General features: G+C 45.4%; 1 protein-coding gene across 1 annotated transcript; it reads left to right on the forward strand.

The window, feature by feature from the left end:
- Positions 1-1099: 1099 nt before the first annotated feature.
- SLC22A13 (solute carrier family 22 member 13) lies at positions 1100-13359 on the forward strand. Its single transcript, XM_063113336.1, has 10 exons — positions 1100-1477; positions 10085-10188; positions 10446-10600; positions 10832-11000; positions 11211-11331; positions 11422-11516; positions 11744-11958; positions 12160-12268; positions 12814-13029; positions 13266-13359. Exons 1-10 carry the CDS (start codon positions 1100-1102, stop codon positions 13357-13359), a joined length of 1656 nt encoding a protein of 551 aa, XP_062969406.1.
- The last annotated feature ends 12826 nt before the right edge of the window (positions 13360-26185 follow it).

Below are 26185 nucleotides of genomic sequence, written 5' to 3' on the forward strand. Positions count from 1 at the left end.
CCAGCAGCTGTGCCAGCCAGTTGGCTAGATATAGGCACAGTGTATCCAAGGCTGCCCTGGCTTCCTGTATTCCCTTCACCCATGTTCCTCACCTTATCTGTTAAAATAGTGCAAAATTCAGAACACGAAAATGCTTTCCTATATATATATATATATATATATACAAGTAGATATATGTGTATGTGTCTACACTGTGATATATGCGTGTCCATGTGTGTAGGCTGTAGTGGAGGAGGACTTTGCCCTGTGTTCCTTTGTTACCACGAAGATTGCTTAGGGAGGCTGAGGCTACTCTTGGGTAACTTGCATTTGTTTTTATCTTGGGAATTCTTAATGGTTTCTTTCTTGATTAGGGTAGAGCTCAATATGCAACTTTTGGCTCTTCTGTAATGCTCTGCATTCTTAGATTGTCTTTGTTGCTGAAAAGAAAGGCACTTGTGCCTTTGATGGGTCTCCTGACCTGCATGCTGCCTCCTGGGATTGGCTGTTGTTGCGTACCACCACATGCCAGAGACCACAGGAGAAAAAGATCATCAGGGTCAAGAGGCCAGATTGCGCTGCCGGCAAAGTTAACATGCAGGCTGGGTCCTTGTTGCTGTCCTAACTTATCCCCCACTGCCTAGTGTGGGTTGTTCCCTAGAAGAGACTTCTGTGTCCCCCTGAGTGTTACAACTACTTCTCTCAGAATTTGCGTTCTGCAGTAATGGGAGGCATTTGAGCTGGGAGTGAATTGTTTAGGATGTTGCAATGGGAAGTTGCAGGGTGGGTAGCTGCTGTAACAAGCTATGTAACATTTGGCTAAAGCTCCCTCCTGTGTGCTGGGCCTGAGAAGGTTCTCTTAGTTCCTCTTGAGATGCCTGTATCTCTTACACTGTCAATAAAACATCCTCAAATGCTACAAGATAGAGTGGACTATTTTTTCATCATATTCTACCCTTCCCAGGCCATACTTTGGGAGCTGAACTCTGACAGGTGGAGTTGAGCAAGGCTGGATTAAACATTAATGCTGCTGTCACCACTGCCCAGAGGAGCAAATACCCAAGAGCTAAGCAGCAGACCTACTGGTATCCCCAGGCTGAAGAGGTGGTGACCAATAGACATGGCTCAATTTGCCCAGATCCAGGCCGAAATAGGTGACTTTGGTCGCTTCCAGGTACAGCTGCTGATCATGCTGAGTGTCCCCAACTTCCTGTCTGCCTTCTTCTTTTTTGCCCATGTCTTCATGGTCCTAGATGAGGCCCACTACTGTTCAGTGGCCTGGGTCAAGAACCACACTTTCAACCTGAGTGCTGCTGAGCAGCTGGCACTGAGTGTGCCTCTGGATGCTGCAGGCAGCCCTGAGCCCTGCCTCATGTTCTGTCCACCCCCTGACAATGCCAGCCTGGAAGACATCCTCAGCCACCACTTCAGTGAGATACAGCCTTGTGAGATGGGCTGGGACTATCCTGAGGACAGGCCCCAATCCCTAACCAACGAGGTAGGGCTGATATTTTGCCTGTCTCTCTGCCTGTTTTGGGTCTCTCGGTTCCTCGGTCTGACTCTTCGCGTTTGGTCACTGGCTGTTGCTCTGTGCCTGTGTCTGCCCCATGCCTGTGGTTGACCATTGGCATGCCTGTTTCTCTTTTTGCTGATCATCTTGTTTTTTTCTTTGTCCTCTGCCTGTTGGCCCATCTACCTCCTATCTACCTCTCTATCACTTTCTCTGTCTAGTCGGCCTGCCCATCTGTCTGCCCATTTTTGCCTATTCTTTTGTTCCTTTCTTTGCTTGTCCCTCTGAATGTCTACCCAGTTGCCTACCTCTTTTCCTGTCTTTATGCCTTTCTATCCATTGTTCTCATCTGTCCATTTCTTTGTCTTTCAGTCGGCCTCTGCCTGGTTACCTGTATTCCTGTGCTTACCTAACTCTCTTAGGCCATCCCTTTTCCTGTCCACTTGTCTGCCTTCCTGCTTGCTTGACTTGGTCTTCCTGCCTTTCAACCTCTCTCTCTAGCTCTCTGCCTGTGTCTGGGATGCTGGAGAACACCCATAACCCTAGGACTTCTTCTGTGGATAGTTAAGTATTTTCTCTTACTAACCTCATTCTCTTAAAAGAGACCCATGCAAATAAACAGATTCCCACTGCAGCCACCTCAGAGCAATAAGGGCCCTCTGAAAGTATCTGTTCTCATTCTGTTGCTTCCCAGAGGTGGGGTTGAGGCCCGTAGTGGGGAGATAACTTGTCCAGGGCAACAAAGTAAGTTGATTGTGGAATTGATCATGGGGCTTCTATGTCAGACTCCTGCGGTCCAGTTTCCTGCAGGAGCAGAAGACAGCACAGGTAGTCCAGACACCTGAGGGGGTTCACGTTGTTGAGGGGATCTGTGCAACTCTCACCTTTATGGTGGCAAATATGGAGCCCAGAGAGTAAACATTCACCACTCCCCCTGGTTGAAAAAGTATTTTTTAGAGGCTTTCAGAGGACAATGTTTTAACCAAAGTCAAACATTCACTTTTTAATATGTGACCATAAACCTGCAGCCTTTGGATATGTCTTGTCTGTCTTCCTCCTACTCTACTTTATCCCACCCCACAGAGAGAGCTAGGTGGCCTGTGAACCTTCTCAGCCTCTGGATCTCACCCAGCCTCACCTGGTCTGACCTTCAGTGGTCTCTCCACCGTCTTGCCCACATCACCCTCTTGGTAGGCTCTGGCCTTCACTGGCCCTCAGATGCTGTGGGTGTGCCTACACAGGCTCGTAAACTCTCTCCCCTTCTGGCCAAACAGCATCGTCCTTAACTCCCAGAAAACCCAGATTGCTTGGGGCCTACTCTAGCCCTTGTCCACACCTTGTGCTGGGCTGTTTATGTAATATTATTCAACTAAACTGCCTGAGTATTAACTGTGTTGAAAGCAGTCAGAGGAGGGAAACACTTTGTTCTTCTCCAAGGGCCCCTTGTGGTCAGGGAAATATCTGGGTCCTTTGTAAAGAGCTGGATGGGCTCTGAGGCCCAGAATTTGCTTCTTCCTGGGAAGGGAATGGGCAGGCAACTTCCTGAAGGAGGTGGTACGTGAGCTGGGTACCGAGGTACCAGAAAAATGTTGATAAAGAAGAGGGGAAGGCCTTTGTAGACAGAAAATAGCAAGGAAAAGGCCTGGCAGCACAAAGCAGGTGGTATGTCTGGGGGACAATGGGCAACTTGGTGTGCCTAGAATAGGGGTGGTATAGGAATTGGATGGGATGTGTTCAAGGATTTGGGACCTCTTTTTGCTTGTTTAATACATCTGAAAAGAATGCCTATACAAAGAATTGGCACATGAGAAAGCATTGATTCAACTAATGAGGTTATTAAGAATTAGGATTTGGGGAGGGTGAAAAAGATTACTTAAACATTTTTTAAAAAATTGGAAACTGCAACCAAACTAACCTGATAAAATCCCTATTAACACTTATGAACAGTCTTCAGAAGACTCCATGATTTTTATTAAAGAGCCTCAACTGGCTGCTCTAGCGTTCTTCAAATGCAAAACAGAAATAAGGGGATTTCCCATGTCTTCCTCTATGGTGTCAGAAAGTCTAAGAGTATATGGCTCTCCAACAATCATGGTGCACACAGCCCAGCAGCCGGGCCCAGCAGCCGCTGAGGTGAGCCGAGACCCTTGCAGCACCCGGGCCCAGTCTGAGGCCACAGGGAAAGGGAAGTGCACACAGCCCAGCAGCCGCCGAGGTGAGCTGAGACATGCATAGCACCAGGGGCTCAATCTGTAGCCACGGAGAGCTAGAACAGGAGCCAAGGTGGTGTAATATAGGTACTGCCACACCTTCTGTCACCACAAGGACGGTTCACCACCACATTAGCAGCCAGGGCCACTCTACAGGCAACCTGCCACTCACTTGGCTACATGATATAAGAAGGGTCACCAATAGAGCCTGCAAATAGAGGAGGAAATCTTTATCCTCATAGCCAACCCCAGAGTAACAGAAGCAAGTCCTCTACCAGATGACCAAACATCAATGAAAAAATACTAGAACTACAAACAAACAGGAAGATATGACACCACCAAAGAAATACAGTAATGCTCAAATTCCAGACCCCATAGAACAGGGAATCCTTGAAATGTCTGAAAAAGAATTCCAAGCAATGATCTTAAGAAAGCTTGAAGAAATAAAAGAAGACTCAATTACAGAACACAAGGAAACAAGAAAAAATATCCAAAATATGAAGGAGGAAATTTACAAAGAGATTAATACCTTAAAAAAGAGTGTAGCAGAACTCCTAGAAATGAAAGACTCACTCAATGAAATAAAAAACACAACAGAGAGCTTAAGCAGCAGGCTAGAGCAAGCAGAAGAAAGAATTTCAGATCTCAAAGATGGTCTTTTCGAAATAACCGAGGCAGACAAAAAAGGAAAAAAGAATTTAAAATAGTGAGGAAAATCTAAGAGAGATAGCAGATAACTTCAAGGGCTCTAACATCTGAATTGTGGGTATTCCAGAAGGGGAAGAGAAAGGAAAAGGTATTGAAAACCTATTCAAGGAAATAATAACAGAGAACTTCCCAGGGGTAGGGAGAGATGCAGACCTTCAGATCCAGGAAGCTCAAAGGTCCCCAAACAGATTCAGTCCAAAGAGATCCTCTCCAAGACACATTCTAGTCAAATTCACAAAGCTCAAAGACAAAGAGAGAATTCTAAAAGCAGCAAGAGAAAAGTGTCAAGTCACTTGTAAGGGAACCCCCATCAGACTAACAGCAGACTTCTCAACTGATACCCTACAGGCCCGAAGAAAGTGGAATGATATATTCAAAACACTAAAAGAAAAAAAATTGCCAGCCAAGAATTCTTTACCCAGCAAGGCTCTCCTTCAGAAATAAGGGGGACATCGTGTATTTCCCAGACAAACAAAAATTGTGGGAGTTCATCACCACACAACGAGCCCTGCAAGAAATTCTCAAGGGAGTCCTGCATCTGGAATCTGAATAATGAATGTCACTATCACGGATACACAAGAAAGACCAAAACCTGCTGTTAAAATAAAAATGCCAGTGATTAAGAGCAAGAAGCTAAATCATGCCACCTCAAACATCCAACTAAAAAGAGAAAGAAAAGGGAAAGTAAGGATCAAAAGATATTTAAAACATCTAAACAAAAAGCAATTAAATGACAGGAATTCAACAATACCTGTCAATAGCCACCCTAATTGTGAATGGATTAAACTCCCCATTCGAAAGGCACAGATTGACTGATTGGATTAAAAAGCCAGACCCAAGTACATGCTGTTTTCTTTCTTTCTTTTTTTTTTTTTTTAAAAAAAAGATGACCGGTAAGGGGATCTTAACCCTTGTCTTGGTGTTGTCAGCACCACGCTCAGCCAGTGAGCGAACCAGCCATCCCTATATGGGATCCGAACCCATGGCCTTGGTGTTACCAGCACCGCACTCTCCCGAGTGAGCCACGGGCCAGCCCAGTACATGCTGTTTTCAAGAGACCCACCTCACCTATAGAGACACAGACTAAGAGTGAAGGGTTGGAGAAAGATATACCATGCAAATCGAAACCAAAAACGAGTAGGAGGGCCGAGCCCGTGGCGCACTTGGTAGAGTGCTGCGCTGGGAGCGCGGCGACGCTCTGCCGCGGGTTCGGATCCTATATAGGACTGACCGGTGCACTCACTGGCTGAGTGCCGGTCACAAAAAAACGACAAAAAAAAAAAAAAAAAAAACGAGTAGGAGTAGCTATTCTCATAACAGATAAAATAGACTTTAAACCAAAAAACATAAAAAGAGACAAGGCCACTATATAATGATAAAAGGATCTATCCAGGTAGAAGACATAACAATCATAAATATATATTTACCCAATACTGGAGCACCCAGATATATAAAGCAAACACTCTTAGACCTAAAGAAAGAAATAGGCCCTAATATGTTAACAGTGGGTGACCCGAACACCCCTCTCTCAGTATGGGACAAATCTTCCAGGCAACAAATCAACAAAGAGACACAGGATTTAAACTACGCATTAGACCAACTGGACCTGGCAGATATATACAGAACATTTCACTCAACAACTAAAGAATACACTTTCTTCTCATCAGCACATGGAACATTCTCCAGGACAGACCACATATTAGGTCACAAATCTAGTCTCAGCAAATTTTAAAAAACTGAAATCATTCCAAATATCTTTGCAGACCACAATGGACTAAAACTGGAAATCAATAACAAGCAAAACCCTGGAAACTATACAAAGACATGGAAATTAAACAATATTCTCCTGAATGACCTATGGGTTCAAGAAGAAAACAGGAAATCAAAAAAATTCTTGAAACTAATGAAAGTAAAAATACATCATACCAAAACCTGTAGGATATTGCAAAAGCAGTGCTAAAAGGCAAATTTATTGTAATAAACACTTACATCAAAAGAATGGAAAGACTTCAAATAAACAACCTAACACTACGCCTCAAAGAACTTGAAAAACAACAACAATCCAATCCTAAAGGTAGTAGATGGAAAGAAATAATTAAGATCAGAGCAGAACTAAATGAAATAGAGACCCCCAAAATGATAGAAAAGATCAACAAAACAAAAAGTTGTTTTGAGAAGATAAATGAAGTAGACAAACATTAGCTAGGTTAACAAAAAAAAGAAAAAAGAAAAAGAAAAGAGAAGACCCAAATAACAAAAATCAGAAATGAAAAAGGAGACATTACAACTGATACCACAGAAATACAAAGAATCATTAGAGACTATTATAAATAACTGTATGACAACAAATATGAAAACCTGGAAGATGTGGATGAGTTTCTGGACACATCCAACAATAGTAACTGTGACTGCACAGTTGTCAAAAACACTTGGTACATATTCAGATGGAAATTTGTTGTGTAGGGTATCAGGAGACATGTTTTACCAATGGCTCCATCAGTCACAACACACTTAATTGTCTGCATTGCTGAAATAGTTTTGAATCCACTTTAAGTATTTCAAATTCATTGCTGACTTCAGCTTCTCCCCTGAGGCACTGGCAGCACTCAGGAGCCTCTCTCTTTGGTATTTTGGTTGGACCTTGGACTTCTTGCCTTACCCTGCCATGCTTCCTCTCACCCCCATCCTCTCAAGGACTGTGACTCCCAAGGGAACACACACGTTTAGTACTTTGTGCCCTGCACTGCATGGTGACCCCAAGCTCAGTTACAGAGTGGAGCTACCTTGGCGTGAGATCTCGTACCTCTGTTTCCCATCTATGAGGAGGGGCTCTGCACACTGGTTCAGAGGATCTTCTCTGAGTGGACATCCCAAACTTCCTAATTATAACCAGCAGCTTCATATTCAAACTGATGTACAAACAATACTAATTGAAAAGAGCACATTTCTTCAGGCTATGTGCTCTTGAATGTCAGGGTATGTTTCTCCTTCTTATCATACCTGTCGAATATTTCCTGGGTGTCCATCCTTAGTAAAAGAAAAAGATGACTCCCAGCCCTGTTGTCCACAAGGACCTCCAAATAGGGAGAGAAAACAGACCACCAACGAATAGAAACAACAATGTGATCTGTCCGGGGACCAAAGCAGAGGTAAGAATGGGAGGGAATGGGAAGCAGAAAGAACAGCCATTTCTAGGGTCTGGAGTCATGAACGTGCCTGGCATATTTGAGGAAGGCTGACATAACAAAAGAGGTTGGAAAATAGGCAAGTGCCAGCTCTTAAAAGATCTTGGACACAGTGCTGAGAAATTTGGGCCTTCTAAAGCCAAAGAGAACCATTGCAGGTTTTGGAGTAGGGGAGGGAGATGTGGTGGGGTGTGCTACAAGAAATGAGGGTGAGATTCTGCAGGCCACCGTCACTGACCCTGGACAGAACAATCCAACGTGGGTTTTAGGGATGGGGAGGATGATGACTGGCATCCCAAGTTGGCGCTCTTTTCGCCACTGAACCGTCTGCAGCATGACACCACCACATGAGCTTGGGCTCATCTTGGCACCTCTTCAGCCTCAGTATGTGCTGCTGCACAATGGGAATGATAAGTCTTCATGGGGTTAGAATGAAGATTTAATGAGATGAGGGGTATTTAAACTACAGAGAGGTAGTGAATGGTGGCTATTAACCAGGTGTGCCAGCCTTGGAAGACTCCCATAGCTTGGCACTCAAGCCTGCAGAGCGCTGCACCCTTGTGTCTGAGATGTCTGTCACCAGCTGAGAGCTTCCTGTGCACGGGCCCTCACACCTGCATCCCAGCTGAAATGTACTGAGAGCTTCCTGTGAAACAGCCACTGAGCTAAGCATGTTACATGTGTTAATTTCTTTACTCCTATCAGGGAATACTATGTAGTATGTTTTATCCCCATTTTGTACATGGGAAACTAAGACACAGGTCGGCTAATAGACTCAAGGTAACACAAAGCCACTCAATTCTGCTCCAGAACCTGGCAGCAACAGGCCTTTATTTATTATTATTTATTTTAAATGATATCTTACTACAAAGGCAATCTGTGGTTGCTAGACAAAAAACCAAACAGGATAGAACTGGGTAGAACAACAATTTCAAGTCCTCTGTCCTGCCCTACTTCATTCCCAGGGACAATCATTTAACACATATTGAAGGTACTTAAAAATTAACAGTTGCCCTTGAGCACAGCAGTATGAGCACAATGGTAACTCTTGAATTGGTTAATTTCTTGCTAAAGGTTATTTAACTGATGGTGATTGGCTAGTTAGCTAGCGGCAGGCATTTATTCATTCACTCATTCATTCAGCAAACATTCCCTTAGCTTTCACTCAGTATGATTCTGTGCCTAGGGCTGTAGAGATGTCTCAACTCCACCGTTGCCATACAGCTGTGGGACCTAGGGTTAGCTGCTTAACTTCTCTTCCCTCAGTGGAACATAATGTAAGGATTATCATCAGAATTATGAGATAATGCACGTAAAGCCTTTAGCACAGTATCCAGCACAGAGTAAGCTCTCAAAAAACATTTGTTGTCATTGTAAAGCTGGAGGAGAGCTTGCATGGCATATTCCCCCACAAACATTTGTTCATGGAGCTGAGCTGTGTACAAGGGTGCAGAACTCACTGAGGGGCCCACAACCCAGTCAGTGGAGCGTACTGTGCATGCAGATATAGGTGGACCCACGTATTTTCTCCACTTGGTTTCCCAGTCTGCCTGTCTGTCAGGCTCTCTCTCTAAGTCTCCAGGTGGCTTGGCATCTTTTGCTTGCACGCACATGCTCTCTCGCTCGCTCTCTCTGTCTGCCTCTCTGTGTGTGGGTGTGTGTGGGGGGTTCCCTCTGTCCTAATCACCTTCCTCAAGGTGTGTGTGAGGGCTTCGTAGGATTCTGATTGTCTGTGAATGGCAGGCATTTCAGGGGGATTTTGCAGCCAGATGGGAAAACTTGGAGAGGCCCAAGTGGGTCACAGGGGGCACTGTGGGGAAGAGGCCCCATGTGTCAGGAAACAGCAACCAGTGGTCTGTCAGAGGTTTCCAAACTTTACATCCTTAATGTGCCAGTAATTTTACATGGCATCTCCAGGCCAGAAGAAATTCCTAGCAGTTCGTTTTGAGTAATTAAGTCCAAACTTAACAACTTAACAAGTGTTTTATGTCCTAATAACTTAGTATTTATTAAAAGAAAAAAAAAAACATTAATTAAAAGAAAAAATATTATTTCATTCTTAAATAAACACAATTACTTGGTAATAGGATGCACACGTCTACCAGGCATTGTGCAGCTTCTCAGTCCTTGAACACTGCAGCCCTCATTTTCTGTTCCACATGGGTGTTTGCTTTTTTTCACAGCAACTGCCAAACACAGGACTTCACGTAGCTATGATGTAATTGAAAGGAAAGTAGTATGATCTCATGTTGAAATTGTGAACTCTTCTGAGCTAGTAATTTGTATGATGTCAGACAAACGTACTGCTGTATTTTCCTTTAAACTTTTAAATATCCTGCTGTGCCCAATGAGTTCACTGTGGTACCCTGGGGTGCCTCAGCACATAGTTGTGAACAAGGGGCATCTGCCGTGAGAAGTTTGTAGTGGGCTCGGTGTGAAGGGCTTATCCTCGGGGCTGCCCCTAGACTCACACCTGCCTCTGTCTACCTCAGTTCAACTTGGTTTGTGATCGGAAGTACCTGAAGGAGGCCTCGCAGTCAGTGTATATGGCTGGGCTCCTCGTTGGGTCCCTTATCTTTGGGCCCCTCTGCGACTGGTAAGAACCTTGACCAGTTCTCCCCTGTCCTAGCATGCTTTTAGGCTCCTGGGGCAGGCCTGAGTTTCCCCGTGCCCCTCACATTGGCATCCAGGATAAAGCCCTGTTCACCCCACCTCAAGTGGGGCTCCCAGGGAAGGGCCTGGTCTCCTCCCTCAGAGACCCCAGGGCAGCGCTGGGTCTTCTTTGCCTCTTTCCTCTCTGCTAGATTCCTAGGAGGGACCCTCCGCCCATAGACCTGCCCCTTGTTACCTTAGGATTGGCCGCAAGGCCACCATCCTGGTGCAGCTGCTACTTTTAGCCCTCATTGGCCTGTCCATAGCCTTTGTGTCCAGCTTTGAGCTCTTCATGGCCCTGCGCTTTGCTGTGGCTACTGCTGTCGCTGGATATACCTTCAGTTGCATTACCCTACGTGAGTATCTGAGCCCTGGAGCCTTCAGCCACAGGATGAGGCCCAAGGGCCTGGGCTGGCCACAGCCCCCAGACTGCCTGTGGGGGTCTTATCAGGCACCCTGCACCTGTAGTGGTCACACCTGGGCTTCTGTGCTGGGACTGAGGCCCCACTCATGACATGGTGGCATTTTGGGAGTGACTGGGAGTGAGTGGGCAGGGTCTGACCCAGTCTCAGTCTCTGTTTCCACAGTTACAGAGTGGATGGGACCCTCACGGAGGACTCAGGCTGTGGTCCTGGCCCAGTGTGCCTTTTCCCTTGGGGAGATGGCGCTGGCAGGACTCGCCTACGGTGTCCGCAACTGGAGGCTCCTCCAGATCGCCAGCACCGTGCCTGTCTTGCTGCTGTTCTTCTACTTCTGGTGAGGAGATACTTGTCAGGAGCCCCTAGGTTAGCCGTGCTGTGGTGGATTTGGAATGCAGCACCCACATTCACCTTCAGGGACAGTCAGAGGCTGGTCTGGGAAAGGGAGCCCCTAAGGACTGGAGTATGGGGTTCAGTGTGCACTGGAATGGCCAGGAAGACTCCACAGGACTCCAGGCCCCCAGGTAACAGCCATTTCTGGCCACAGGGCTCTGCCAGAATCTGCCCGGTGGCTTTTGACCCAGGGAAAGATAGAGGAGGCTAAACAAGTGATCCAGAAGGCAGCTTCTGTCAACAGGCGGAAACTCTCTCCAGAGTTCCTGAGCCAGGTACTTCTAGCAGGTCCAGGCCCAGCCTTGCCCCCAAATCTGCCCCACAGACCTTTCTGCCTGGCCCCTCACTCTGCGTCTTCCTCCCAGCTGGTCCCAGAGAAGACAGGTCCTTCAGAGAATGCCCTGGATCTATTCAGACACCCCCAGCTCCGGAAAGTGACCTTGATTCTCTTGTGTGTCTGGTGAGTGCCCAGGGCCCATGCACCTCCCTGAGGACAGAGCCAAGGGGCTGCCACTTCCCTGGAGTGTGCCGGTAGAGTGGTGGGGTAGTGGTGTCTCTGGCTGGGAGGGTCTCTCTCTAGCTGTGCCAATGTCTCCTGTTGTGACTGCTGACCAAGGTAGGCTCTACCTGTGGGTATGATGGTGGCCCATCACCCAGCAGCGACAGGGACCCTTGAACATTTTGTAGGTTTGTGGACAGTCTGGGGTTCTTCAGCCTGAGCCTCCAAGTGGGGGACTTTGGCCTGGACATCTACCTGACGCAGCTAATCTTTGGAGCAGCTGAAGTGCCTGCACGCTATTCTAGCATCTTCATGATGGAGAGGTTTGGCCGCAAGTGGAGCCAGATGGGGACTCTGGTTGTGGGTGGCCTCATGTGTATCACCACCACCTTCATCCCAGCAGGTACCAGGTCTGCCTGTGCACCACCCCCACCCACCTGCTAATAGAGGCTGGACCAGTGGCCATTGCTCCCCTTTCAGGAGTAAGGGCTTCCTCAGGGTTTGGGTACAGAAGGGGTGAGGAGTTTGGGTGGACAGGACAGGGACAGGGCCTAGGTGATGGGGCTGTCTCCCCTCTTTGTGGCTAATCAGCATCCTCCACCAGATCTGCCCATGGTGGTCACCATGCTGGCCGTTGTGGGGAAGACTGCCATGGCTGCCAGCTTTACCATCTCCTACGTGTACTCTGCCGAGCTCTTCCCCACCATCATCCGGTAAGAGCTGCTGGTGCAGCTCCTGCTCCTCTTTTGTTCATCTTCCTCCACCCTCACCACCATTCCACAAATAGCTACTGGGTCGGCTCTGGGGCAGTAGGGCTGCGTGGGGTCCAGGTCAACTAGAAATCTAGTCCCAGCCCTCAAATTGTCCCCAGTCTGGTGGAGGCCAGATACAGAAGTAGGCCATGCCCTGACCTTGTCAGGACAGAAATGTGAGATATGTTAAAGAAATATGTTTAAGAATGAATGGCCCAGAAGAAGGAACACTCAGGTGAAGGGAGGTGGTAGTTAGGAGGCACAGCCTTTGACATGGGACTTGACAGGTGAGCAGGAGTGTAGCAGGCAGACAGAGAGGCCTGGAGGGGGAGAAGCATGCAGGAGCAGGGAGCAAGAGTGCTGGGTGGGATGGATGAGGCTGGAGACCCTGCAGGCCTTTGGGGTTCAGAGTAAGGGGTCTGGACGCTCGCAAGGAAATATGCTGGGGTAAAGCTATACCCTGGAGTTGGGCCAGGTCTGCTCAGCCTGTACTGGCCTTCCCCCAGGCAGACGGCCATGGGACTGGTGGGTATCTCCTCGAGGACCGGGGGCATCATCACACCACTTGTGCTCTTGCTGGGCGAGTACCATGTGGCCATCCCTATGCTCATCTACGGCAGCTTCCCCATTGTGGCAGGCTTACTCTGTGCCCTGCTGCCAGAGACACGTGGCCAGACCCTAAAGGACACCATCAAGGACATGGAGCAGGGGCCCCACCCCCGGTGAGCTGCTTGCTTGCTTTGAAACCCAGGACTGGGGCCTCATATCAACTACCCCTCTCCCAGATGCCCAGGCCTCCAACTCAACATTAATCCATTGTTGCTTAGATGCCAATATGGGGGCCTCTGGAACCACAGACATCTGATTGGCTTTGGGTCAGATTTCCCCTACTTTGGGGAGGGATACTGCCATGGGACCAATTCCTGGGCAGCCAGTAACAGCCTTCTGCTCCCTCCAGGTCCCCGAAGTCAGCACCCCAAGAAAAGGAAACAGGAGCCACAGGAAGAACTTCCAGCCCAGGAGTGGACTTTGTGAGCAGCACGTACTTCTGAATGTGGTCTCTAAGAGCCAGGCTACCAGCAGCAGGGAGCTGCCTAAACATCCCTCTAGATATGGCAAAGGACCCTTGAGGACACAGGGGCAAGATCAGCTTTGGTTATGGAGGCAGCACACCATGGCCTGCCCCAGGGCCAGCCACCCCCTGCTGAGTCCAATCCCAGAAGCCTGTGGGGCAGCACCTCCCACCCTTCTCCACCTTTTTCATCCCCAGAGCCCCACCCCAATACCCTGTCTGGGTTAGGGTCTTGGGTAGTTCTTGGGCTTAACTTGCCCTCTGATAGTCTTGTGAGGATATGGCTCCCCCAATCCCCTTGCCCTCAAAATACAGTCAAGCCAAGAACAGAACACTAGATAGGCTTTTCCAAATTGTGGGAGCAGAAGGGGAGGAAGAAAAATTTGTAGTTGGGCTCTATCCAAGCAGGTGGATAAAAAGGCTATGGATAAAGAGAAGGCTATGTTTCCTTCTTATAGCTGGGCTGGGCCCTTCTAGCTAAGGTGTGGCCCCATAGGACAATTGATCCTACTGAGAGAAGACTCTATCCAGTGGAAATTAAAGTTTCGATCTTGCATTCCCTTCAAAGATCCCCCATCCCCTCGCCCCACACTCAGCTCATGCTGACCTGGGTGGGACTCAGGGACCAGCGGTAGGGAAGGAGAGGAGGTTTGTTCTGTTCCTCTTCTTCCTCCACCTCCACCTCCCCCTCATGCTCTGTTGCTTCTGGGTCCTCCAGGGCCATACAGGGTGAGGTCTTTTTACTGAGCTGCTACTGGTTGTAGGTCCTTCTGTGTGCACACTGGCTCATCATCAGTCAGTTCATCTTGGTGGACTTCTACAAACTGGCTCTTCCACAGGGGCATATCCATGGGTTTTTCAGAGATCCTCTCAGGGCCTCTGCATTGTTCCTTGATATGCACAATGTACTCACAACTGACCTCTTGGGACCCCTCTTCAGCTCCCACCCAGCATTGCTCCTGATAGACTCTCTTTCTGGCAGCCCCTTACCTTAGAAGACAGGCCTGTTGGGTGAGCTCCCATCTGCATTTCCATCTCAAGCCAGGCTACCATCTTCTTGGCCCATTAGAACACCATCCATCTTTGTGCCACCAAATGGTGGAAAAAGAGCTTGTCCAGGCACCACCAGGCAGAAGTTACCAGTCCCACTTCTCACAGACACCCCAGTCCCTAAGAAGGATTCTTTCAGAAACTCCCTCCCTCATGCTTGTTTACCTTCTCTTACATGGCCTGGAGGGGCTGGTAGGCACTGGACCAGTTCTCTGTAAGCCCATTAAAACCTCTCTTTCAAATACATGTTTTTGGTTTTGTTTTGTGGGGGGCGGGGCTGACTGGTGTGAGGATCCAAATTCTTAACCTTAGTGTTACAAAGCAACACTCTAACCAGCCAGCCCCAATTACATGGGTATTTCTGAATCACGGTTCTCAGCTTTGAAGTGATGGCAAAAGTTCTATTTAGCTTCCTACTGCTTACCTCTTCACGGTGTCCCAAGCCAAACTCTCTTGCAAACACACAAAAGTCTTTCTTGGCACAATGTCTCCCAGGCTAAAACTGCCAAAGTGTGGGAAAAACCTGGATAAAAGTGGAGAAAGGGCCATTTCAAAGCTGAAGTCAATTTCTTCCTCTAAGATGTGGACGCTTGCTCCCTTTGAGGCAGAATGATTATCATTCCTGGGAAGAGACTGAAATGGACCCTTCACTGACACAAGCATAAATGCAAAGATTCACCTGTTCCCTTTGGGCGGGTCTCTGGACGTTGGAGACCCCCCCCGCCAAAGATGGCTGAAGGAGAGCACGGAAGGTGGGGAGTGCAGAAGAGCTTTCGGGTGATGACGAACAATGACTAGCAGGAGGTGCTGCTGCTGGAAGGATTTCTAGAAGTGTGAGGAGCCAGATACAGGTGGGGCTTGTATGACCATGTCCTTAACTTTGGACTTTGTTCTCAGGACCATAGTAATAACGATCCGATTTTCCTTTTTTCTTTAAGCAGGGGAATGGCCCAATAAAATTTTTATTGTAAAAATCACTCTTCTATCTGAAGAATGGATTGTTGGAAGAGAGCAAAAGTAGAAGCAGACAAACCAGGCAAGACATCACTGCAACAATAAAATTAATTAATAGCAAGCATTGATGACCCCGTTTTGTCTTCACAGCATTCTGACAATGAAGTGGGTTGAGGATGGTGGATCTGGGAAGTGGCTGGATCTGAGAGCAAGTTAGCAGGTGAAGCCCCTTTGACTGACTGCACCCCTCACCTGTGCCCTGGGTGCAGAGGTTGACTTCTGGTTCTCCTTTTGCTCTACCCAAAAGAAGCTGGTTGGCCACTATGCCCAGTGGCCACCCTCCTCTGAGGGACCTTTGAGACTAAGACCACTATACTGCACATCTTGTGTTCTCTACTTCAGTGTCCAAAGCCTAAATACCCCCACTCTTTCTCAGCCAACTATTCCTCTACTTTGACACTGTCCTGGCTGACTCCAGCTCCATTGACTTATCCCCCACATCACCCAGTTCCACCATAGGTGCAGCCCTGTGTCTCCAGAACTGCGGCTCTAAGTTCAGCAGAAGCCTCCTTCTTGGAAGAGTACTCCATCTCCTGCCTCGTCCTCTGGCCATGCTTCTCTCACAGCCAGGGAGCTGCAGGAAGGGGCTCTTCGTTCCCCATTGCTACTTCTTGACCCTTACGGCCCTTCCCATTTATGAAAACCTCCGGTTGTGGAAGGAAGCTGGTCTCTCTGTCCCTTGCTCCCGCCTCTTGACCTAAAGATCACATAGCCTATTCATCTAAAACTCTGCAACCTGGTTCATGGTTCTCCCTCCTACCATCCTCCTGCCATCATCTTAGGAAGATCTATCTCCATTCCAAAATCCCCCTGATTTTTGGCATATAAGTGAATACATAAGGATTCTCTAATTCAGACATCTCTCTCTGACCATAGACTCTCATCCTTCCTTGTTTTCTCCATTATTCCAGTCTGTCTTAGTCTGCTCTAGATGCCACAACAAAATATTGTAGACCGAATGGTTAAACAACAGCAATTCATTTTCTCACAGTTCTGGAGGCTGGTAGTCTGAAAACAGGGTGCCAGCATGGTCAGGCTCTGGTGAGGGCTCTCTCCCTTGCTTGCAGATGGCTGCCTTCTCTCTGTGCCCTCATGTGGTTTTTCCTAGGTGCATGCACATGGAGAAAGGAAGATAAATTTTACTTCTCATCCTCTTCTTATAAGGCCACTAATTCCAACCTGAGGGCCCTACCTGAATTACTTCCCATGGCCCGATCTCCAACTACCATCACATTGGGGGGTAGGGCTTCAATATATGAATTTTTTGGGGGGACACACACATTCGGTCCATAACACCATCTTTAGCCTTATTGGGCCCTCTGGTCTGTTGACCCTTTTATTTTCTCCCCACCTCTCACTGTCCACCCTACACAGATTACAGGATGTAAGCCATCATTTTAATTTCTATTGAAAGAGGTCATTTCTGTCTCTACTGCCAATATGCTACACTTTAATCCTTTTACCCTTTGGTTGACCCAACTAGCAAAACCACAGGAGTAAATGAGCCCAGTTATCTGCCTTCTCTCTCCCTGTACCTCAGACTGCTGGTCATTGCTAGAGAAAGTCACATGCTGGGCAAGTCCATTCTTCTGTGAATTCACGGTCACCATCCTCAACGGAGTCTTTAACAGTGTCCAGCATTTTTACCAGCTTTTTCTAGTCAGCTTATTTACTAGCTCTCTCCAGTGGCTATTTCTAACTTGAACTTTCTATACCTCCCAACCTCCTACCTCCTAGCAGATCGCTTCTCCCCCTCCTTTCAGAAATGGGAGAAGCCATCATATGGCAGCTCCCCAAACTTCCCACCACCAAATCTTTAACCTACCCCTTTGCCTTCTCTCCTGCTGCAGTGAAAGAACTGCCCTGCACAGAGCTAGTAGTAAAGCCACTGCGGGCAAGGCCCTTATCTCTGCTCCCACCAGTGCCCACCAGGATCTGGATGCTGCTGTAGGTGGGGCTTTTTCCTCCTCTGCCTCTCTTCTCCATTCCCTGTCCCCACTAGGCAAGGGGACTGGGGATCAGGCAAGTCAGTGGGGAACAGATAATTAACATTTGTAGCTAGTATGAATATTAGTTCTGCTAACTCACATCTGCAAGAAATACTATGTTTCTTTAGACTATGAGCCTCCATCTCACTGAGCTGAGTGGAAATTCAGTCTTGGCTGTTGTTGGGGTTCTCCTCTACCCAGAGATTGGGCCAGAGTTCTGGGGTCTCATGTAACCAAAGCAAAGGGATGCTCCCCCGTCTGGTCATTGACCTCACTGATGACCGCTGGGTGCTCACTGTGCTGCCTCCTTGGTCCTTTCAGCCCCAGTAGTGTTGCTGCTTAAGACTGGGGAACTCTAGGGAGCCTGAGGGGCCCAGGACCAGCCACGCAGGCAACCTGCAGACACCCGAGGAAGGCCTGAGGGAGGTTCTGACACCAAGAGGAATGCAGTGCCCTGCCCCCGAATAAGTGAAAACTGAAGCCATAGTAAACTGCAGAATAGCTGTAAGGAGATTTCCCTGTGATAATACTGTGGTGACTTTTTTCATATATAGCAAGTTCAAATGTTTTCTTCGGTGTTTTGATGCCCTAGTTTGGCTGGTGTCCTGAGCGGACACTGTGTCTGCTGATTGGGTAACCAGGCAGGCCTGGGTACCAGCTCCCCTTACTGCTGTTCTTTTTTCTCTCTTGCCATTCTTTGGGCAATGTTCTGGGTAGGGGGTGAGGAGGAGACAGCTCTCTGTTACTGCAACCTCAGGAAGCAGGAGTAGGGCCAGTGAACTGCAGGGGAGGAGGGGACTGGGTCCTTGCTGAGCCTCAGGCTACTCAGAGGTACAAAGCTTTTTCTTCCCCGGCTCCTCAGGGTCTGCCTTGTACTAGGCCCTGTGCTGATTGTCCTCCCACCCTTGTCCCGCCCAGTGGGAAGACTGGAGCCCTATCCTCCCCACACACTGGCAGATGAGGCTTCTGGCTTATGGGGGGATGGGCCAGATGCAGGCAGTTCTGATCAAAGCTGGTTGGCAGGGACGTGTCGCAGAGAGATAGAGCGGAGGTGTGTGGATGGGGGCAAGCCATTTCCGGCTGTTGGATCAGGAAGGCTTGAAGGACAGCTGACAACTGAGTGGCATCTTGAAGGATGCAAGAATTTCCCTCAGTGGAGGAGCGGCCCTCCTGGGGAGGATGGGTGCTCCAGGTACAGGAAACAGTTTGTACAAAGGACCACATAGCAGTTTTCCCAACCTGCCCCACCCCATTCTGTCCCTAGGGGTTGTGGCCCCTTCTGCCCCTGGAATACATTGCTGCCCCTCACCCATTCCCAGCCTACCCCAAGGACCACCCAACCCCATTGTGACACTACTCCCCTGTCACCAATGGAACCCAAAGGTTCTGCTTCCAAGGATCTGGCTGGGCCTGGATTGTGGTCCTGTCTCCAAGGTGGAGGGACTGGGAGGGTGTGGAGGGTGGCAATTATGTGACACCTGGCAATTGTGGGTCACATCCTCAGCACAGATGCAGACAGGAGCCTACCTGGGCCTGCTGGGCTGTGTGGAGTCTGTGGAAGAAGCAGGCTGCCCTCACAGGAAGCGTGAGTTCTCAGGTGTGGCATCTGGCCATTTCCTGCCCTCAGGGGCAGTGCTGCTCCTGGTCATGTCTCTCTCAGGCCTCAGTTTTCTCTTTTGTACATACAGAACTGATTGCTGAGGCCCGTCCACCTGGCAGGGGACCTTTGGGATCAGTTGAGGGAGTCAGTGCTCTGGAACCCTGAAGACTGTCAAGCCCCTGTGGGTATTCATGTTGTTCTGGGGGACACTGAAGGGGACCCTGCCAGGCGAGGCTGGCACAGTGGGCTGCAGCTGGAAGCTCAGTCTCTATGAGGACAGCAAGTGTGCCCTCCCTACCTCCCTGGAAAGTATCCTTTATCCACCCCACACCCTCCAACCTTAGACATGTACACACTGTATTAGTTTCCTATTGCTGCTGTAACAAATGAACATACTTAGTGGCTTAAAACAACACCAATTTGTTACCTTATGGTTCTGGAGGTCAGAAGTCCAAAACGGGTCTTCCTAGGCTAAAATCAAGGTGCAGCTAGGCTGCCTTCCTTTCTGGAGGCTCTAGGGGAGGATTCATTTTCTTGCCTTCTCCAGCTTCTAGAGGCTGCATTCCTTGGCCTTTGGACCCCTTCCATCTCCAAAGCTAGCAATGGCCCCTAATATCTTCCTCACACCATGTCTTTAGTTCTGACTCTCCTGCCCCACTCTTCCCCATTGAGACCCTGTGATTACATTGGGCCCACCCAGGTAATCCAGAATAATCTCTTTATGTTAAAAGCCAGCTGATTGGTAACCTTAATTTCATCTGCAATTTTAAATCCCCGCTTGCTATGTAAGATAACATATTCACAGGTGATTAAGATGTAGACATCTTGGGGAGGGGCATTCACCCCCATACACACACATCCAAGCATGCTCTTCCTCTTGTAGACCTTCTATTCCTGTTGAAATTGGGGATCCCAAACTCTGGGGCCAGGCAGGAAGCATAGGCAAGTGAAAGTGCAAATGATGCTGGACCCTGCTGGGCCTCCTGCTGCAATAAGTCAGCAGCAGTGGGGCCTGTGCTGAGCAGAGTGGATCCTCAGTCTGCATGGCCCCTACCCAGCTGTGCCAATTGCCGTGTGGGAATGCTGTCCCATGGGCCAAACTTCAAAAAGAAAATGATGAATTTATGTGAAATCTTCTGTTGGTGGTCAGTTCATGCTCTAAGATACAATGAAGTGCCAGCACGAGCTAGCCAAAAGAAATGTGTCTGCAGGCTGGATTTGTCCCCTGGGCAACAAGGTGGAGACCTCTCACCTGGATTATGGAACATCAGTCACAGCTGAGAGGCAGTCAGTCCCTTAGTGTAACTGGTAGGAAACTACGGTCCCAAGAGGGAAAAAGGACACACCTGAGCTGTGTCCAGGTGGCCAGACCTGGCCCCTTTCTTCCCAAACAGACAGTGAGCTCTTCTCCACCCCTGTCTATCCTGTCCCAGGGTGGAATGCAGGGCTCATGGTGGCTTCTGAAAGTGATGCTAGCCCTAGGTGGGGCTTGCAGGGAAACTTGGTAACATGCCCAAGGATCACATGAGGACCACATGAGGGCTGATGGCTGAGCTGAGCCACTCCTCAGAGGTCAGCCTTAGGGAGATAGATTTAGTGTGTGTAGCTTGGCCTTACCACAGCTCCCCACCCTCCAGCCCCACCACTGTGCTACCCTCAGCCAGGCAAGGGCCCCTGGTGTCCCAGTCAAGACCCCTCCTCTAAAGACTTCTCTGGAGAAACTTTCCTCAAGTAGTGGGAATCTGCAGGGAGCTTTGGAGAGATGAGAGGAAGAGCTTGAAAGGGATGCCCCAGTTCATCATCTAAAACATGATATCAGTGTGTCTTCTTCAGTGCCTAGGGAACAAGTTCCTGCTGGACAAAGGGCCAGAGCCTAGGAAAACTGAGGATATGCGGAAGGATGTCCCCTCAGAGGACTATGGCCTGACAGTGTTGGTGCTTAGCCTCCAGCAGAATAAAAAACAAGAAAAGAAATAAGGTGTTCCATCATACTTATAAAATGACCCCAAATCAATACTAATTATAAAGCCCAGTGCGGGTGGGACAGTAAAGAAACAGACCCCTTATGGGCTGCTGCAGACTCTGAAATAATTTGCTCATTCTGGAGGACAGTATGAATGTATGTTACAAGAGCTGTACAAATGATCCTAGTTCCCAGACACAACAAAGAGAACCTCTGCACATTGCTGTGTACTGAAGAGTTGTCTGGGACAGTAGGAAACCGTGAGAAACATCCCTGGTGCCCAGCAAGCAACTGGGAAGGAAACAGTGCCCTAACAAAAACTCTGCAGCCATTTTAACATGGTCAATGTGAAGATGGGTTTTGGCTGCAGAAAATACTAACACTAGGAGCAAGTAGTAGTAAGCTGAAGCTCTAAAAAAATGCATCATCAAATGCATTTTCTGCATGTATATACATGATCGTATGTTTTTTTCTCCGTTTATCTATTAAATATAAGAATTTGTATATTTTCTAATAGTAAAATCATCTTTGCATTCCTGGGTTAAAACTATCTTGACCATGGTATATTTTTCCTTTTAATACACTATCAAATTTGATTTCCTAATATTGCATAGTTTTGCATCTATTTTTATGGATGAAATGGATCTGTAATTTCCTTTCTTGTATTGTAATTTTCTAGTTGTTTTTTTAAATCAAAGGTTAGAATGATTTGGGAGTATATCTCTTTTCCTATTCACTGAAAAATTTTTGTATAAATTGGAATGATTTATTCTATGAAAGTTTGGTAGACTGGTATTTTCTTTGTGGGGAGATTCTTCCCTTCCACTTTAATGTCTTTAATCATTATAGAACTTTTAAGGGTTTCTATTTCTTCTTAAGTCTGTTTGGATTAATTTTTAGAAATTTAATTTACCTAAGTTTAAATTAATTGGGATAAAGTTGATGTTAGTATTCAGTTAATATCTTTAATCTGGCTGTATCTGTATATTCCTTTTTGCATATATAAAATACTTGTTGTACCTTCTGTCTTTTTTATTTTTTATATAATTTCACAAAGTTTTGTCTAACTTATTAACCTATCCTAAGAACCAATTTTGGACTTTGTTGATTCTTATATTTTCATTTTCTGTTTCTTTTATTTTTGCCTTATCTTTATAATCTTCTTCCCTTACTTTCTTTGGAATTATTCCTTTGTTCTTTTTTTAATTCTTATGATGGATGTTTAGTTGATTGATTTTCAGTCATTTTGATTTTCTATTGTACAGCAGCTAAAGCTATAAACTTTCCTCGAAGTACCACCTTTTATACTGCCCGTAAGTTTTATTTATAAATATTAAAAAATTTCCATTATGATTTCTTCTTTGACTTATGAGGTATCACAAGTGTTTTTTTAACTTTATATGCAGATACCTACATCTATATCTATGTATCTATCTTCATCCCATGCTTATAGACTGGAAGACTCAATATTGTTTTTACAGTACCAATTCTTCTCCACTCAACCTATAGATCCAATACAATCTTAATAAAAAATGCAGCAAGTGATTTTGTAGTTATCAACAAACTGATTCTAAAGTTCATATGGTCAAGCAAAAGACCTAGAATAGCTAACATAATAGTTAAGAAAAAGTTAGAAGACATACTACCTGGGTTTCAAGACTTACTATGAAGCTACTGTAGATACCAAGCTACCAAGATAGCATGGTACTGGCAAAAGAATGTACATATAGATGCATGGAACTGAATAGGGAGCCTGGAAATAGACCCACAGAAGTAAGTCACTTGATCTTTGACAAAGGAGCAAAGGCAATTCAATGGAAAAAGAACAATGTTTTCAACAAATGGTAGTGGAATAATTGGATGTCTATATGCAAAAAAAAAAAAAGTTAATCTAGACCTAAATCTCACAGCTTTTACAAAAATCAACTCAAAATGGATCTAAAATAGAATTAAATGTAAAATGCAAAACCATAAAACTTCTAGAAGAAAACAAAGGAGAAATCTAGGTGACCTTGGGTTTGGTGGTGAGATTTTAGATACCATACCAAGAGCAAAATATATGAAAGAAAATCAATAAGTTGGACTTTATTAAAATTTAAAATTCTGCTCTGCAAAAGACACTGTTAGGAGAATGAAAATGCAAGTCAGTCTGGGAGAAAATATTTGCAAAACACATATATAAAAAATGTACAAAGAATTCAAAATTCGACAATAAGAAAACAAGCATCCCAATTAAAAAATGAGCTAACGATCTGAGAGATAATTCACCAGAGAAGATATACAGATGGAAAATGAGCATATGAAAAGATGCTCAACATTATTTTCATTAGGCATTTCAATTTAAAAACAATAAGATACCACTACACATCTATTAGAATTGCTAAAATCTAGTAAACTGACAGTGCCAGTTGCTGGCGAGGATGCAGAGCAAAAGTTCTCATTCATTCCCAGAGGAGATGCAAAATGCTACAGACAGTTTGGAAGACAATTTGGCAGTCTTTTACAAAGCTAAACATACTCTTACCATATGATCCAGCATTCATGATCCTAGATATTTACCCAACTGCTTTGAAAACTTATGTCCACACAAAAACCTGCATGCAAATGTTTACAGCAGCTTTACTCATAATTGTCAAACACTGAAAGGAACTGAGATGTCTTTTTTGATAGGTGAATAGGTAAACACACTGTGGTACATGGATACAGTGGAATATTATTCAGTGATTTAAAAAAAGTGCTATTAAGCCATGAAAATGAATGAATCTTGAATACATATTGCTAAGTGAAAGAAGCCAGTCTGAAAAGGCTGTATTCTGTGTAGTTACAGCTGTATGATATTCTGGAAAAGGCAAAATATGTAGTAAAAAGTGCAGTAGTTGCTAGGGTTTTGAGAAGATGGGTAGGGCGGAACATAGTATTTTTTTAGGATAGCAAAACTTCTGTATGATACTCTAATGGTGGATACTATGCGTTTGTTATACCCATAGAATTTTACAGCACGGAGAGTGAACCTTAATGTATACAAACTTAAAAAAAATCATTTAGAAGGACTGAGAATGATAAATGCTGGCGAGGATGCAGAGAAAAAGGAACTCTCATACACTGTTGGTGGGGCTGCAAAATGGTGTAGCCTTTATGGAAAATGGTATGGAGGTTCCTCAAACAATTGCAGATAGATCTACCATACGACCCAGCTACCCCACTGCTGGGAATATACCCAGAGGAATGGAAATCATCATGTTGAAGGGATACCTGTACTCCCATGTTTATTGCAGTGCTATTTACAATAGCCAAGAGTTGGAACCACCCTAAATGCCCATCATTGGATAAGTGGATAAGGAAAATGTGGTATATCTACACAATGGAATACTATAATGCTATTTTTAAAAAATGAAATACTACCATTTGCAGCAACGAGGATGGACTTAGAGAAAATTATATTAAGTAAAATAAGCCAGGCACAGAAAGAGAACTACCACATGTTCTCTCTTATTTGTGGGAGCTAATAAAAATAAATAAATATACAAACAAATAAATGGGGTGGGGGAAACAAAAAGAAGACACAACAATCACAACAATTCCTTGAACTTGTTAAGACAGATGAACAGATATGATGTTGATGAGGGGGAGGGAAAAGGAGGGATTGGTAAAGGGACATGAAAATCAACTACATGGTATATCGATAAATTAAAATTAAAAAAAAATCATTTAGGAAATCACCAGGATGGGATGCAGACAAATGAAACTAACTGTATTACAAATGTATGGAAAATATACACATATTTTAAGTTAAGTAATTAAGCTGTTTGTTACTGACTTTAATTGCATTGTAGTCAGAAGACAGGTCTGTATGATACCCATTCTTTGAAATTTGTTGAGGCTTTTTTTATTGCCTGGTACATGATAAAGTTTTGCAAATGCTCCAAGTAGGCTTGAGAAAAATGTGTATCCTCTAGTTGTTAGATGAAGAATTTTATAAATGGCCATTAGATAAAGGTTGTTAATTGTGTTATTCAAATCTATATCTTTGCTAAGTTTTTGTATGTTTGACCTCCTGAAAGAGATGCATTAAAATTTCTCATTATGATATTGACTGTCAGTTTCTCCTATTCTACCCAATATTGTTTTATATATTTGAAGACATTTATTAGGTTCACATATATTTAAAATTAACATTTTTTTGGCGTATTGAACCTTTTATTTTTGGATAGTGAGTCTCTCTATTCCAAATGGTGCTTTATATTTGTTTTGTTTGCTAGTAATATAACTAATCAGCTTTGTTTTAATGTTGGCCTAATATAACTTTTTCTATCCTTTTACTCTCTGCCTTTTCATGTCCTTAAGCTTTAAGTGTGCCTTCTTACAGGGTGACCAGATTGTCATTCAAATCACGATACTTTTAAGAGGGAAAAGGAGCACAGTGACTCATTATACCAGCACAACAGACATAAATTGGGTATGTTCTGGGCAAACTGGGAAATACTAGCCACCCTATTTAAAAATAGCACATTAATTTGATTTTAGAAAAGGTCAATCCAATCGTCTCTTTTAACTTGTGATAATATACTTTGGCTCATTTTGCCAGTCACAATTATTGCAATCCCCTTTTCCTTTTTTTCCTCTTTCCTTGTCCTTTACTGGATTAAAATTTTGTTTTTGTTTTCATTTGGTTTTCCTTTTAGTCTACCTTTTTCCACTACTGTTTTCTAGCTGTATTATTGTCGGGGTTATTCTTGAAATTTAATCATGCAAACATCATTTCAAAGTCTTGATTCCCCTCCTGAACGACAGAAAAACAAATACTTTGGCTCTCATCTTTCCCTCCTGCCTTATATATTATTGTTGCCTAACATTTTCTTTATTTAACTCTACAATTTGACACTATTTTTTATTATTTGATGCAATTAATACTTGAGTTTGCTTACATATTTACCATTTTGATTGCTCATTATTACTTCTTAAGCTGTCCTCCTGAGATAATTTTCCTTCTTATCTTCTAGCAGTTCTGTTAAATCAGGTCTCTTGCTTCCATGCTCTTTTAATTTCTGATTATCTAGAACTGTCTTTATTTTACCCTAGTTCTTGACAGATAATTTTGCCAGGTAGACAAATCTAGGTTGGCTATAATTTTCTATCAATATTTTGAGGATATTCTTCACTCTTCTGGTTTCCTTGTTGCTTCTGCTTATGA

Source organism: Cynocephalus volans, chromosome 11 (assembly GCF_027409185.1).
Source record: "Cynocephalus volans isolate mCynVol1 chromosome 11, mCynVol1.pri, whole genome shotgun sequence".
Lineage (NCBI taxonomy): Eukaryota > Metazoa > Chordata > Mammalia > Dermoptera > Cynocephalidae > Cynocephalus > Cynocephalus volans.